The sequence below is a fragment of the Pelodiscus sinensis genome, chromosome 15 (assembly GCF_049634645.1).
Source record: "Pelodiscus sinensis isolate JC-2024 chromosome 15, ASM4963464v1, whole genome shotgun sequence".
In the NCBI taxonomy this organism is placed as follows: domain Eukaryota; kingdom Metazoa; phylum Chordata; order Testudines; family Trionychidae; genus Pelodiscus; species Pelodiscus sinensis.
The window spans coordinates 9,506,186-9,521,518 of NC_134725.1; the positions used below are offsets into that span (position 1 = coordinate 9,506,186).

General features: G+C 45.5%; 1 protein-coding gene across 2 annotated transcripts in view; it reads right to left on the reverse strand.

Annotated features, from left to right (window-relative positions):
- The window catches only part of BICDL1 (BICD family like cargo adaptor 1), a 176,988-nt gene that overhangs the window by 108,583 nt on the left and 53,072 nt on the right, over positions 1–15,333 (reverse strand). The window contains exon 1 of one of the 2 annotated variants that reach the window (XM_075898123.1): positions 2,537–3,500. The exons of the other annotated variant lie outside the window; for it this stretch is intronic. Coding sequence (XP_075754238.1) covers positions 2,537–2,947 — 411 coding nt within the window. The 5' untranslated portion in view covers positions 2,948–3,500. Of the gene's footprint in view, positions 1–2,536; positions 3,501–15,333 lie in introns of those variants that run through there. 2 annotated transcript variants of the gene reach the window in all.

Genomic DNA, 15,333 nt, shown 5'->3' on the forward strand with positions numbered 1-15,333 from the left:
TCTTCTCCTGCTCTCATTCAAGTGAATGTTAAATTTTGCATTAGGCTGACTTTTAGCTTGATGAACACAGGATTATCAGTTCTCATTTTCTGCAGTATTGGGTAGCTGTATTGATCCCATGATAGAGTCAAGATATTATCTCAAAACACCCAGTCACTCAATTTAAAACAAAAGCCTATCTAATGATCAAACAATGCACTGGAAGTGAAAAGACCTAAATGTTGAAACTATGCACTTTGGGAAAAAATTAAACTAATAAAATAGTGTAATTAAACATATTTTCGACAAACGTCACCTTCACTACTGTTGCTATCAGAACAAAATTATTGAGAAGTTGATCGACTAAAATAAAGTCTTGGGCTTAATAACAAGACAGATTTCCCAAAGGATAAAAAAGTCACAGAATATAAGGCTTTGATAGTAAATTCACAAATCCTTTGAATTTGTAAAGATATGTGATTCCACAAGGAAGACAGGAATATGCTGAAGCATGAACATAGGGTTAGAGTTGGGTAATGATTTCAAATTAGAATATTAAGTGGTCACTGTTCAGACTAGCTCTAAAATGGTGTTTCTTGGATATAGTATTTTCAACAATATTCACTGGTGGAATTAGAAACTTCTATTGTAAATCTAAGCAAAGAACTGCTGTAATAGTAATGCTTTATACAGCTGTGTAATAGAATTGGTCTAAGAGAAGCTGCCTGCAAATGCTCTTTAATGTATAATCACTCTATTTCTACCTAAAATCAATACATAGAGCTCAATCCACTGAGTTCCTAGCAAACAGCCTTTCCCGGCTATTTATAGGTATTTTCAAAACAAACAGTTCACACAGACATATCATTGTTATCTGCTGGCTTATGTTATCCATATTAGCAAATTGCAAAGGTATAAAGATTAAGTACTACAGCATAGTACCTTCTACATTAAATTCAATTCCGAAGTGCCCTGAATCTAGTCATAAAAAGTATGTATGTCCACAGTTAATATACCTACTGTTCTACCTACTTACTCAGAACCTACTTTACAACATAGTGTGCTGAAAGATCTGTGATCTGAATGAATAGAAATATGTTCAAAGTTCTACACAGTGAAAAATGGAAAAGGGGAATATTTTCTCTTTATTTCTAATTATTTATCCAAAATAGGGAAAAAACCCAGTCATTATGGGAAAGAATACTCAGCCAACACCATGCTGAAAACCTTTCATGGTCTGTTGTGGCTTCCCCCTTTACATTAAACATGTGCCTTATCTCCAGTAAAACATAAGAAAGGAAGGTACCTGTACAATGAACTACTGTTTTCTAGAAAACCAACCACACCAGAGATATGTTTTAAAGACAGTGGGTGGACATAATTTGTAACTGAAATGCCACAGGTTCCTGTAGCCTATCCAGTTTTTTGATTACCTATAGGTTATTAAAAAAAATTACTGTGACATTAATTTCAGATAGTTTCATTTCCATTAACTATAGTTTCCATGTCAGGATCTGGTAGGTCTGTAGGCAGATTTTTGCAATGTTGTTTACTTTATCTTTAGGTAGTCAGAGATTTTCATAGTTTTCCCTCATCCTCAATAGCCCTACGAGTGGAGATCCAGGCAAGAGCATCTATACATTTCATTATAGATATTTTCTTTTAGAAAGAATTAAACCTTGTAGTATAGAAGGAGTTAGTATATATAATGTATACATATTATAAACACCACCAGCACCACATTACACATATTCAAATAAATGGAATAAAAAGGATTTGTACCTGAAACCTACAAACAAGGCTGTGCCCACAGAAGCTCATGATGCTATATATATTTGTTCCTCTCTGAGATGCCACAGGACTACTTCTTTTTTAAAGTTACAAACTAACATGGCTACTGCTCTGAGACTTTAAAGAAAAAGTAATTTGGCTGAAGATGGAAAATGGAGGAAGCTTGTCACTTGTTCTTTTACAATAAAATGCTTGAGCAATACTCCTGAATACCCCTAAACTTAGCATTGCCTACTTGGGACCAGCTGAAACATAGAAAAACTTGCTGAGAAGAAAAACCCTCCTCTATGCTTTCTAAAGGAGCTCCTTCAACTTCCTTCTGTCTCTCTCTAGTCCTTGTAGACCTGTATTTCCCATCACAAATTCCAATGCAACCCCTTCCTTTTACCACCTCACCATCCAGGCCCTGCAATGCTCGTTGTTAGTCTTGGAACCCAGGTGTCTTTCCCTTTTTCCCTGCAGGTATCTAGGTCTCATTTGCTCCCGCACATACTGTCACTGGAACCTAGGGCTTCTCCTCACTCCACCCCTCAGGGTTCGCGGCGCCTAAGCTCACAACTGCTGGCCCCACCCCGCACTCTAGACAAGTGACCCTGGAGTCAGCCCACCCCACTGATTGCATCTGGAGACAAGCTCCCCACGGACCTCGTCCTATCCCGTGTGTTTCCCTAAGGCCGGCTCTTCCCCTACCCAAGTTCGTGGAGAGGCCAGGTCCTCATCCCGTCGTACCCCACTCCAGGGCCTGGCCAGCCCTTCGGTCCCTCACCTCCAGCTTGTCGGTGAGCTCCTGGTGCATCCTCTCGTACTGCCGGCTGATGTCCTGGTTCCTCTCCAGCAGAGCCTTGCCTAGACGGGCGGCCAGAACCAAGTCCTTCTCCTTCTGCCGGATCAGCGAGAGCAACTCAGGCGGCTGCCCGGCCGGAGCAGGCCCCGCTTCCTGCTCTCCAGCTTGCTGCTGCCGTTGCTCTCCGGCGGCGGCCAAGATAGCCAGCTCCTCCTCCAGCGCCAACTCCAGCTCCCCCGGGGCGCCCTGGAGCGGAGCTAAGGCAGCGGCGGCGGCGGCGGGGCTCCGGGCGGCTCCTGCTCCGGCGGCCCCCGGCAGCTCCATGCAGCAAGCGCTGTCCAGCTCTGCTGGTGCTGAAGCGGCGCCTGCCAAGCCCAGGCAGTAAGCGGCCATGGCCCGCGCCTCGTGAGCTCCAGGCTGCGGGGGCAGGAGAGCCCGGCCCCCGCTGCTGGGGCTGTCTCTTCCCCTTCTCCTCCCGCACGCTGGGCTGCGCCAGGAGCCTGCCCCGCTCCCCGTGCCCGCGCCCAGCCGCCGCCGCCGCCGCGCGCGCCGCCCCCCGGGAGGACGCGAGGAGTCGCCTTAGCCGCCCTCCTGTTGGAGCCGGGCTGTCTCAGCGCGCGCGGGGCGCCCTGCTGCTGCCGGGCCCGCTCCACAGCTCTGCTGCCAGCGCCCCATCTCCGCCGCGGCGCCTGCAGAACATCGCGCCGCAGCAGCGGCTGCAGGAGCCTAACGAAGCCGGCACCGCCCTCCCCCTTTCTGCCCGGGCCTCGCAACCCAGAGCCCTGACGACAGCAAACACCTGTTCTCCGAGGCGCTCTGATTCGCTAAGCCGGGTAGCTCCATAGGCCCGCACCCAGGTGCTGCCCCGATTAACCCTTCTGTAGCTGGAGCCTCACCCCACTTCCCAGAACATTTCCTCCAGCAGAGACACTCAGGACTGGAATTGCATCTAGTCAGTCAACTGAAAAAGAGGAAGTTGCTTACCTTTAACAGTAACTGATGTTCTTTGAGATGAGTGTCCCTGTGGGTGCTCCATAGCAGGTGTTGGTGTGTCTAAGCTCCACAGAGCAGAATCTTCCAAGCTGTGCCTGAGGGGGCTGTGCATGTGCAGCAGCAGGGTGCACAAGCACTGCGTGGCCACTCTCCTCTCAGTTCCTTCTTTATCTAGAAATTCATCCTGTGGAAAAAAGGTCTGTGAAGTAGAGGGGAGGAAGGGATAGCGGAGGACCCACAGGGACACTCATCTCAAAGAACATCAGTTACTGCTAACGGTGAGTAACCTCCTCTTTGGGAGAGAGATGTCCCTGTGGCTGCTTCACAACAGGTGACCATAAAGCAATATGTTCTAAGGAGGCAGGGACTTTGGATCTGGCATGTAGACAGCACAGCCCTGGAGACCCTTGTTGAGGAGAAAGGTCCATGAGAAAATGCGTAGTGCTTTGGAAAAGTTGGGTCAGAAGCCCATGTGGCTACAGTGCATATGTTCTCGAGGAAGTAAGCTATAGACATCACCACAGCTCTAGTGGAGTGGGCTCGGATGGAGGCAGGTGGAATTAGTTGATTGTGCTTGTAGCTTGTAGAAATCCAGTGTGATAGTCTTTGGGAAGATACGTGTTGTCCTTTTTTTCATTCTGCAATAGATATGAAAAGTCTAGGCAAAGCCCTAAAGGGCTTTGTTCTGTGGAGGTAAAATAAGAGAGCCCTGTGGACATCTAGTATATGCATCCTTGTTTCAAAAGTATTAGCACGAGGTTTAGGGAAAAATACAGGTAAATGAATAGTCTGATTTATGTAGAAGGGAGAGCATACCTTGGGGAGAAATTTGGGGTGGGTACATAGTGTGACTTTATCCTTTAAAAGATGGTGTATGGAAGATTCACCATCAGGGATGCCATTTCTCCCATCCCACTTAGATATAATTGCAACCAAAAATGTGGTTTTCATAGAAAGGTAAAGAAGGGAACTGGTGGCCATTGGCTCAAATGGAGGATTTGTGAGTGCACTGAAGATGAGATGAAGGTCCCAAGCTCCCTTGATGGAGTTACATCAGGGTATAGTGACTGTTGGCCCTTCATGAAGTGTTTTTTGATTGGATGAACAAAAATTGTACTATTGTCTATTTTTGAATGGAATGTGGTTATAGCAGCTAGATGCACACTAATGGAACTGATGGAAAGGTTGGATGGCTTTAGGTGCAGGACGCAGTCAAGGATGACAAGTAATGGGGAAGTCTCTCTTGAGAGATGTTCTGTGGGATGGCCCAATGTGCAAAACATGTCCACTTGTTGGAATATGTTTTCCTAGTCAAGGCAGTGCGACTTGTAGAATAAATTGTGTATTTGGTCAGTACATTATAACTCTATGCCTGAGAAACAGCCAGGTACTAAGCCTTCAGGTGAAGTCTGAGGAACTACTGATGTTGGGTCTGTATATCTGGTTGATATAACAGCCTGGGGTTGTCGCTGCTTATGTTGAGTATCATGCGAAGAAGGAGGGGAACCGGAGGAAAGGCATAGAAGAAACAATGGTTCCATTTCATGGTGAGAGCATCTCTGAGAAAGCCTTTGTCTATGCCTGCCTTGGAGCAGTATAGGGGACATTTTTTGTTGGCGCTTATTGTGAAAAGGTCTATTAAAGAATGACCCCAATGAGCAAAGATTGCATCCAATGTCTGTTGGTCTACTTGCCACTCATGCTATTGAGGTAAGGATCTGCTTAGTGTATTGGTAGTGGTATTGAGTTCACCTGGAAGATAACAAGCTCTGAGAATGATGACACCAATTCCTCAGGGTAATAGCTTCTGTACAAAGGACATGGGAATGGGCTCCTCCCTGTCTGTTTCTATAAAACATGCTGGCAACATTGAGTGTCTAACAGTAGGATGTGAGAAAGGTACCGAGGCCTCAGTGCTGGGTGAGAGATGGGGTGAGGGTAGGTCCACTGTGTCATCCTCATAGCTTGATAAGAATTCAGGAGAAGAGATATGTCTTGGTGCTGCTGTGGCAGGTGATATATCAGTGCCGAGGAATAAGGAGTTGAGGGTGGAAGAAATGGTGAGGTCCTTATGATGAAGGTACTTTGGTGGTGGTGTGGACAGTGCTATTAGTGATGGTGCAGGAGGCAGTGCCAACAGTGTCTGCAAATCTGTTGATACTGCTAACTGTTGCAGTGTGGTTATGGCTGTGGCACTGGTGACTGGATTGATGGTACAAAGGTCCAGTGACACTGAAGGTTGAGATGTATTCTTGGTGCCTTGGCTCAGCCTTCTGTTTGTCCAGTGTTGTAATGGGTGCCGAGCTTCTCGAGGCAGGCATATCAAGGCCTGTAGCCTCAGTGTGGGGCTTCTGTGTATTCTGTTTTGTGGTACAACCTCAACTATGGGCACCAACTTCTCAGTACTGTGTTGCTTAGGTGATTGCATTTTATGAGAAAGAGAGGAGGCGCACTTCTTTGGGAATTTTTTTCTCTTATCAGATGCCTGCTTTTCAGGCAGTTGGGTGCCTGGGTCAGAGCCAGGGTGCTGTGCCTTTTCAAGCATTAGCATTTTAAGATGGGAGTTTTCTATCCCTGCACATATGCACCTTAAGCTTAGCACAGTAGTGACAGTCCTGCTGCACATGGCTCTTGCCTAGACATTTGATGCACTTGGAGTGTCCATCAGAGACGGGCATGGTGCCATTACATGCAGTGCAACACTTAAATCCTGGTGATCCAGGCCTTTCTATCTGATGAGGGTAAAGGTCAGAACAGTAAGAAAAAAGAGCTTGGATAACAGTTTTTTTTCAATTTCTTTTTTTGGGGGGGGGGTAGGAAGATGAACTTGGATTGGAAACAAGGTAATGAACAAGGAGAATAGGAGAAAATAAACTACTTATCTTTAGAGAACAATGCTGAGTGAAGAATACTGCTGAGCTCCATCTTAAATTGGGAATAGTAAGAAGGAACTGAGGGGAGGGTGGCTGCACATGCGCGGTTACACCACTTGGCACTTGTGCATCCTGCTACTGTGTACATTTCAGGATTTGGAGCTTAGTGTTCAGAAGAAGCATGAAATGTGTTTGCATATAGAAATCTCAGAAATGATTACACAATTGATAGTAGCAGGGATTTTCAGTCTCTGAAGACACAGAATGGGATGACCCATTCAACTAGGCAAAAGTTGAAGCCAAAGTGAGAAAGGGAAAATTATTTGCTCTTTAAACTTAACTGCTGTAAATGACATCTTCCTCATCTACAGTTATACAATTCTGTCCAGAGTAGCAAGGCTCACCCTATGGCACAAATAAAAAAAGGATGAAAATAATCTGTTTTTCAGAGCTGGTGTGTAAGCAACAACACATTAACTTTCTCCTCAGCCAAGAAACTTCTACAGGTGTAAAACTGGAAAAGGCTACAATGTAGGTTAATCTGAGGTATGGGGTGCGTGGGAAAAAACCATCCAGTTAGTATTGAGGAATTTCATCTCCTTTTCTCCCTGAGACAGATATTGCAACCCCATGCTATATCTTTGGGGACCAGTGCATGAAATTTATTAATGCTGTCTGTAGGATTGTACAGGCAGTCCCCGGGTTACATACAAGATAGGGACTGTAGGTTTGTTCTTAAGTTGAATCTGTATGTAAGTCAGAACTGGCGTCAGCCGCTGCTGAAACTGATCAGTTTCAACCACGGCTGAATCTGGACGCCAGTTCTGACTTACATACAGATTCAACTTAAGAAACCCAGGCGTCCCCAAGTCAGCTGCTGCTGAAACTGATCAGCGGCTGATTCCAGGAAGCCTGGGGCAGAGCAACTCTGCCTGGGGCTTCCTGTAGTCAGCCACTGGTCAGTTTCAGCAGCGGCTGACTTGGGGACGCCTGGGGCAGAGCAGCTGGGGTGCTGCCGAGTTGGTCCGGAGTGGCGCTGCGGGTCCAACCCGGCAGCCCCCAGCTGCTCTACCCCAGGGGTAGGCAAGAAAAGCCTGGTCTGCCGGGGGAAGGGGCACTAGCTGCACCCCGCCCCAACAGACCAGGGGGACAGGAGCAAAGCCGCGGCGCACGCCCGCAGTGGGACAGCCCAAGCGTGCCCGGGCTGTCCCGCTACGGGGGTGCTCCAAGGCTTTGCTCCCCATCTCCCTGCAGACCAGGGAGATGGAGAGCAAAGCCATGGAGCACGCCTGCAGCGGGACAGCCCAAGCGCGCCCGGGCTGTCCCGCTGAGGGCATGCTCCAAGGCTTTGCTCCCCGTCTCCCTGCAGACCAGGGAGATGGAGAGCAAAGCTGCAGAGCACGCCCGCAGCGGGACAGCCCAAGCGTACCCGGGCTGTCCCGCTATGGGGATGCTCCAAGGCTTTGCTCCCCGTCTCCCTGCAGACCAGGAAGATGGAGAGCAAAGCCACTGAGCACGCCCGCAGGGGGACAGCCCAAGCGCACCCGGCCGGCGCCATTTTTAAATGCCGGCTAGTTCGGACCCCGTGCCGCGCGGCTACACGCGGCATGGACTAGCTAGTTCGGATTAGGCTTCCTAATCTGAACTAGCTGTACACCTCATGGGGCATACAACTAGTTTGGATTAGGAAGCCTAATCCGAACTAGCTAGTCCATGCCGTGGGTAGCCGCGCGGCACGGGGTCCGAACTAGCCGGCATTTAAAAATGGCACCGGACGGCTTTATGCAAATGAAGCCCTGGAAATTCAAATCCCGGGCTTCATTTGCAACTCCGTATGACTACATTACCCCCCCTAGTTCGAACTAGGGGGGTAGTGTAGACATACCCTAACACCCTTCAGGTGCCTTGCTATAGTGGTTCAGGCTGGATTTTCCTGAAACGCACAAGCAAAGGGCTTTTGATATGAAAGAACAAGTGTGCCAGAAAAAGGTGTACTATCCTATTAATGGATGGGTTGGAGTCTGTAATTTGGGGATAATCAGGAAGGCTTTGCCCTGGCCTTGGTGCCGAGTCATATAAACAGGAAGTAGAGATAAGAGGGGAAGTAGAAATAGAAGTTGAAATGCCTGAAGCAGGTACCAGAAACAATCTGAACCTGCCTCAGGAACTTTGATATGGTCTATAAGTTTGGGAGCCCTATACTGGGTTCCTGATGTTTGTTGCAGCAATTTCTGTTCTTAAACATGATTGTAAATGCTTGTCCTGGGTGTTTAAAGTAAATCAACCCTTGCTCCACATGGGGAAACTAACTAAGGTGAGGTGATATCTGCAGTGCTACAATGAACTGCAGAGAGGCGCTTAGCAGCTGTTTACACCTTTGCACTGAGCTTGAACTGACTGTACAAGTCCATGACTCACCGGGTACATGGATGGAAAAGATTAGAAGGAACATTGATTATACAGGCTCTTTAAGTCTGATGTCAACCACTGCAGTAAGGCACATCTTTTGAAATACACATTGTCCTCCAGGGAACTTGGACTGAGGAATGAAGTAGTAGAGTGATCCAGTACACAGTTTATTAAATAGTGAAGCAAGTTGAAATGGTTGTGGTTTGCCTAGTATCTGACATACCTCTTGACCTCTCTGTTTCCTAGCAGCTAGACCACAATATTCTGTATGCCAGATTATATGATTTCAGAATGTGTCAAGAGAGATACTAAAAGAACACTAGCTGTTCTAAGCTTGTAGCCAGGACATTTATCTTTGCTACTGAAGCAAGCAGTCATATGCATTACCTTGTCACTTCAGGATGAAATATTATTTATACATCAAGAAAAATTAAATAAGGATTTTTGCTTCAGTCAATACCTCCTCCTCAGACAGAAGAGGGCAACAGTCAGAAATTAAACACGTAAGTGAACACTTCCTTCTCCTCCAGAGTAAGAAATAACACATGGGAGCCTGCTTAGAATCTTGAAAGCCTTTAGCAAGAGCAGTGAAAATGCACTTTTGTTCCATAATATGAACTTAATTTCATTGGAATGAGAGAGGAAACAATTTTCAGCATCCCTAAGCCTCATTTTATCATGGTAAAAAAGCCCTGCTATGGGAGTGGCAGTCAGTGTTCACAGACTTGTACATTTCTTTTGCAGCTCTTTGCCTCTAGTCTTTTAATAATGTTAGTTGCTTTATTTTTCCTCTGCTTATCACATTTATGCAGGCAGGCAGGGGAATAGAGGAGAATTCCTGTTAAACAGAAGGAATCTGCTACATCCCCAGCCAAAGCTAAAATAAAAAGGCAGACCATCCCAATTCTCCACAAGGCTCAAATGAACACCACAGTGATCTTTGCAAGCAAGGAGAAACTTGTACTGTACATTGCACAGCCTTAACCCAGAGAATCATAGAACACTAGGGGCACGTCTAGACTATGTTTTATTTTTTAAAAAAGATCTTATCACTTTTTCGAAAGCAGATCTTTTGAAAGTGAAAGCTGTCTGAATCCAGTTTTTTTGAAAAAAAAAACCTGCATAAACCTCCTTTTTAAAGGAAGAGCAGTTTTTCGAAAAAGGTTTTATTTTTTCGACTCCCCTCCCCGCCACATCCAGACTACTTTCACTTTCGAAAGACTTGCTTTTGAAAAAGTGATTGGAAGAAGATATTCCTTGGGAATTTGCATTTCCTCTTTCAAAAATAAAACATGGTGTAGACATACCCTAGAACTGAAAGGGACCTTGAGAGGTCATTGAGTCCAGTCCCCTGCTCTCACGGCAGGACCCAGTACTGTCTCTCTCTTATAGATGTCTATCCAACCTGCTCTTAAGTATGTCTAGAGATGGAGATTCTACAACCTCCCTAGGCAACTTATTCTAGTGTTTAACGACCCTGATAGTTAGGAAGTTTTTTCTAATGTCCAACCTAAACCTCTCTTGCTGCAGTTTTAGGCCACTGCTTCTTGTCCTATCCTCAGAGGCCAAGGACAATAACTTTTCTCCCTCCTCCTTGTGACATCCTTTTAGATATCTGAAAACTGCTAGCATGTCCCCTCTCAGTCTTCTCCTTTCCAAACTAAACAAGCCCAATTCTTTCAGACTTCCTTCATAGGTCATGTTCTCTAGACCAGTGTTTCTCAAATAGTGGAATGAGTACCCTTAGGGGTACTTGAGAGAAGTCTGGGGGGGTATGTCAACACAACTGAAATTTGGAGAAAACTGAATTTTTGTTGAAGTTTTAGAGCGCTTTATTATTTTTGTACATTTTACACCCAAAAATTTCATTGCCCGCCTTGCTACGATTAAGTTGTTTAAACAAATGTGTTGTAATGGTAGAAAAAAAATTTGTGTGTCTGAAAACTGTAGGTACTGGAAGTACTTAAATTTTTTTTGAAAAAGGGGTACTTTATAAAAAAAGATTGAGAAACACCGCTTTAGACCTTTAATCATTCTTGTTGCTCTTCTCTGGACCTTCTCCAATTTCTCCACATCTTTCTTGAAATGTTATGCCCAGAACTGGATACAGTACTCCAACTGAGGCCTAATCAGCAAACAATAGAGCGGAAGAATGACTTCTTGTGTCTTGCTCACAATACTGTTAATGCAACCCAGAATCATGTTTGCTTTTTGCATAAAACATACAACATTAGTGGGCACTTTGCAGCTGCTTATTTGCAGCACTGTCTGAAGTGGCCCTAATTTAATATGCAAGTTATGGGTCCCTTGATGGAGCATTGCCTGTAGTTTCTGCAAGCTGTACTGCCATACTGAAGATAAGGGCAAGGATGATCTATTCTACTCCATTTTATGCAGATAATAACCAATTACATACCTTACCATATATGTTGTTCTTCTAGATGTGTTATTCATGTCTATTTAAATTAGGTATGTACACATGCACGTGCATTGTGGCCAGAAGCTTTTTCTAATAGCAGTGTCTGTAGGGTTAGCCTGGGCACCCCCTGGAGTCATGCCTTCATGGTGCTGAATATATAACCCTGCCAACCTGCTCCCTCCTCAGTTTCTTCTTGACAGCTACTCTGACAGAGGAGTAAAAGGGTGGATTTTGGAATAAACATGAACAACACATCTCGAAGAATAGCAGATATGGGAAGTACATAACCATTTTTTTTCTTCAAGTGTTCATTCATATATATTCCAATTAGGTGACTCACAAGCAGAAGTTCAGGAGGCAGGGTTGGAGCCAAACACTGACTACTATGAAGCTTGGCCAAATGAGGCATTGTCCCTGGCCTGCTGAGTAACAGCATAATAGAAAGTGAAGATATGAAATGAGGACCATATAGCACCTCTAAAATTCTTGTGAGTGGGAATTTGATCCAGGAAAATAGGGGAAGAAGTTTGTGCTTTAGTTCAGTGTGCTGTGATTGGAAATGGAGGCGCAGTATGACCCCATGACTCGTAAACAAGGTGTACGGTGGTGTGGCTGAAAGGGCAGCCAACTCACCTACTTGGTGTGCAGACGTAATTGCTAGTAAGAAAACAATTTTCATTGTAAGCATTGCTGCGTCACATGTGGCTAGCAGCTCACATGGTGGATATGTCAGAATGTCCAAGACCTGTTCTAGATCCCATAGCACTGGGGGTTTTCTGTGTGGAGGTTATAGCTTGAAGAGACCTTTTAGGAATCATTTGATCATGGGATGGGCAAAGATCGAGTAACCTTCTACCATTTGTCTGAAGGCAGTAATCGCCGCAAGATGAACTCTGATGGATGGTAATGCCAAGCCCGAATATTGGAGGTGTAGTACATACTCAAGGATACAATGAATAGGAATGGAGAATGAATCTAGATTATTGACAGCACACCTGGTGTGGAAACTATGCCATTTATGCAAGTAAGTTGCTTGTGTGGAATCATGTCTACTGTGCATTACCCCATGCTTAACCTCCTGAGAACTGATGACTTCTGTCTGTTGGAACCAGCTAGGAGCCACGCTTTGAGGTGCAGTCGATCAATTTGAGGGTGCATCTTGGCCAGCCCTGGTGTGTCAGAAGGTCGGGTTATTCTGGCAGATGATATGGATGGCATAGAGACATTTGAAAGAGAAGCGGAAGCCATGTCTGTCTGGGCCAAAAAGGAGTTATAAGTATGACTGTGGCTCCATCTATTGGTATCTTCTCCAGTACATTCGGAAGAAGTGGAATTGGTGGAAAAGCGTAGAGTAGGTGGCTGCTCCAATACAGCAGGAATGCATCCCCTAGGGACTTCGGTCCTACACCTTCTCTGGAGTAGTATTTAGGACACTTTGCATTGTAATGTGTTGCAAATAGGTCTATAGTGGGATACCCCCATCGTTGGAAGAGATACTGTGTTACATCGTGGTTGAGTTCCCACTTGTGTTGAAGAAAGAAGTGTCTGCTGAGGGTATTGGCAATGGTATTGTCCTTGCCCAGCAGATATGAAGCGACCATGTTGACATCATGGTGAATGAACCAGTTCCATAACCTCGTCGCCTCTGCACAGAGGGATTTGGACTGTGCTCCACCTTGATTGTTGATATAATAGACTGTGGTCATGTGGTCGGTAAGAATTTGAATACTGTGAATGGTGGATAGGAACCATTTGCAGGCATTGAACACTGCCCTCAGCTCAAGGAAATTGATATGTTGGAGAGATTCTTGTGTGGTCCTGTAGCCGGCCAGAGTAAGTCTAATGTCCGACACTGGGTTCCCAAAGTACAAAGGATGCCATACAGGTATCTGTCAAGCACAAACACTTTATTTCTTGACAGCCAACAGCTGTGCCCCATAGATGGAAGAACAATATAACAGAGAAGTGGCATATCTTACGTCCCTTCTGCAGGCCTGGGACCCCGGGTAGGCCGAGGACGAAGTGGGAGGTTGTCTCAGTTTCCGAGGCACTGGCATCCACAGCCCATCAGCAACGTCCTATTTGCTAGGCTCTGAGACAGCCTTAAATACAGTTTTCCTGCCTTGTTTGGCAGTTTGGAAATTTCCAGGGCTTTCTCCTTAGTGCTGATATAAAGCTTAGCTGTTAGTTATCGATCTGGTTCTGATCTGGTTCTTCTTGTCCTTTGGCCCTGTTTACGTAATCAGTACTCTAGGGTAAACAGAGTTGTTTATGCGTTCTTAACTAGATCTTATACTTGTTCTTGCTATGCTGGCAACAATGCTTATCTTAAACGGCGTATGTTCCCAAAGACTTGCTTCTGGCTCATGAGATATAGGGGAAAGGAAAAGGGGGAAAGGAATGCAGGCCTCACCACCCCTAAACTAGCACGTACAAAGTTCTTCCGCAATTGACCACTACAGGTCCATTGCCCCGAACGTGAGCTCCTGCACAGTGAACTCCCCAACCTGGGAGAGATGTGTCTGTCGTAATCTGTAACGTGGGTTGTGGACAATGGAATGGAACACCGGTAAGCATGTTTGTGGAAGAGGCCCACATGCCAGGAAGTCCCATACTATTGGGAGTACTGACACTGATCTGTAAAAGTTGAGGTTGCCTGAGTGATAAATGGAAGCTATCCAGTGTTGGAAGTATTTGAGATGCAGTCTCGTGTGTTGCACTACGTAAGTCGTGGCTGCTATATGCCCCATGAGCTGTAAGCAGGTAAGTATCGGGACTCTGGGGCTATTAGAAAGAGTGTGAATGAAGTTTTGTATTGTGTGAAATCTGGCTAGAGGAAGATAAGCCCTGTCTGTTGTAGAATCTAATCGTGCCCCAATTAACTCGAGGGACCGTTGCAGTGTGAAGGACGACTTCGGAAGATTGATTACGAGTCCGAGAGTCTCCCCTGTCCGCTTCGCTCCCCTTTAGTAAGGCATTTGATATGGTCTCGCATGATATTCTTATTGATAAACTAGGCAAATATAACTTAGATAGGGCCACGATAAGGTGGGTGTATAATTGGCTGGATAACCGTAGTCAGAGAGTTGTTGTTAACGGTGCTAAATCCTGCTGGAAAGGGATAACAATTGGAGTTCCGCAAGGGTCTGTTTTTGGACCCATACTGTTCAATATCTTCATCAATGATGTAGATATTGGGATAGAGAGTACGATTATTAAGTTTGCAGATGATACCAAACTGGGTGGGGTTGCAACTTCTTTGGAGGATAGGGACATAATTCAAAATGACCTTAGCAAGTTAGAGAAATGGTCAGAGGTAAACAGGATGAAGTTTAATAAAGAGAAATGCAAAGTGCTCCACTTAGGAATGAACAATCAGTTCCATACTTACAAGATGGGAAGCGACTGTCTAGGAAAGAGCATGGCGGAAAGGGATCTAGGGGTCATAGTGGACCACAAGTTGAATATGAGTCAACAGTGTGATGCTGTTGCAAAAAAAGCAAATATGATTCTAGGTTGTATCAACAGGTGTGTTGTAAGCAAAACTCGTGAAGTCATTCTGCCGCTCTACTTTGCACTAGTTAGGCCTCAGCTGGAGTACTGTGTCCAGTTCTGGGCGCCACATTTCAAGAAAGATGTGGAGAAATTGGAAAGGGTACAGAGAAGAGCGACAAGAATGATTAAAGGTCTAGAGAACATGACCTATGAAGCCAAGCTTCATGAACTGGGCTTGTTTAGTTTGGAAAAAAGAAGATTAAGGGGGGACATGATAGCGGTTTTCAAATATCTAAAAGGGTGTCACAAGGAGGAAGGAGAAAATTTGTTCCTCTTGGTTTCGGAGGACAGGACAAGGAGTAATGGGCTTAAAGTGCAGCAAGGGAGGTTTAGATTGGACATTAGGAAAAAATTCCTAACTGTCAGGGTAGTCAAATATTGAAATAAATTGCCAAGGGAGGTGATGGAATCTCCCTCTCTGGAGATATTTAAGAACAGGTCAGACAGACATCTGTCAGGGATGGTGTAGACGTAGCTTGGTCCTGTCTTGGGGGCGAGGGGCTGGACTCGATGACCTCTCGAGGTCCCTT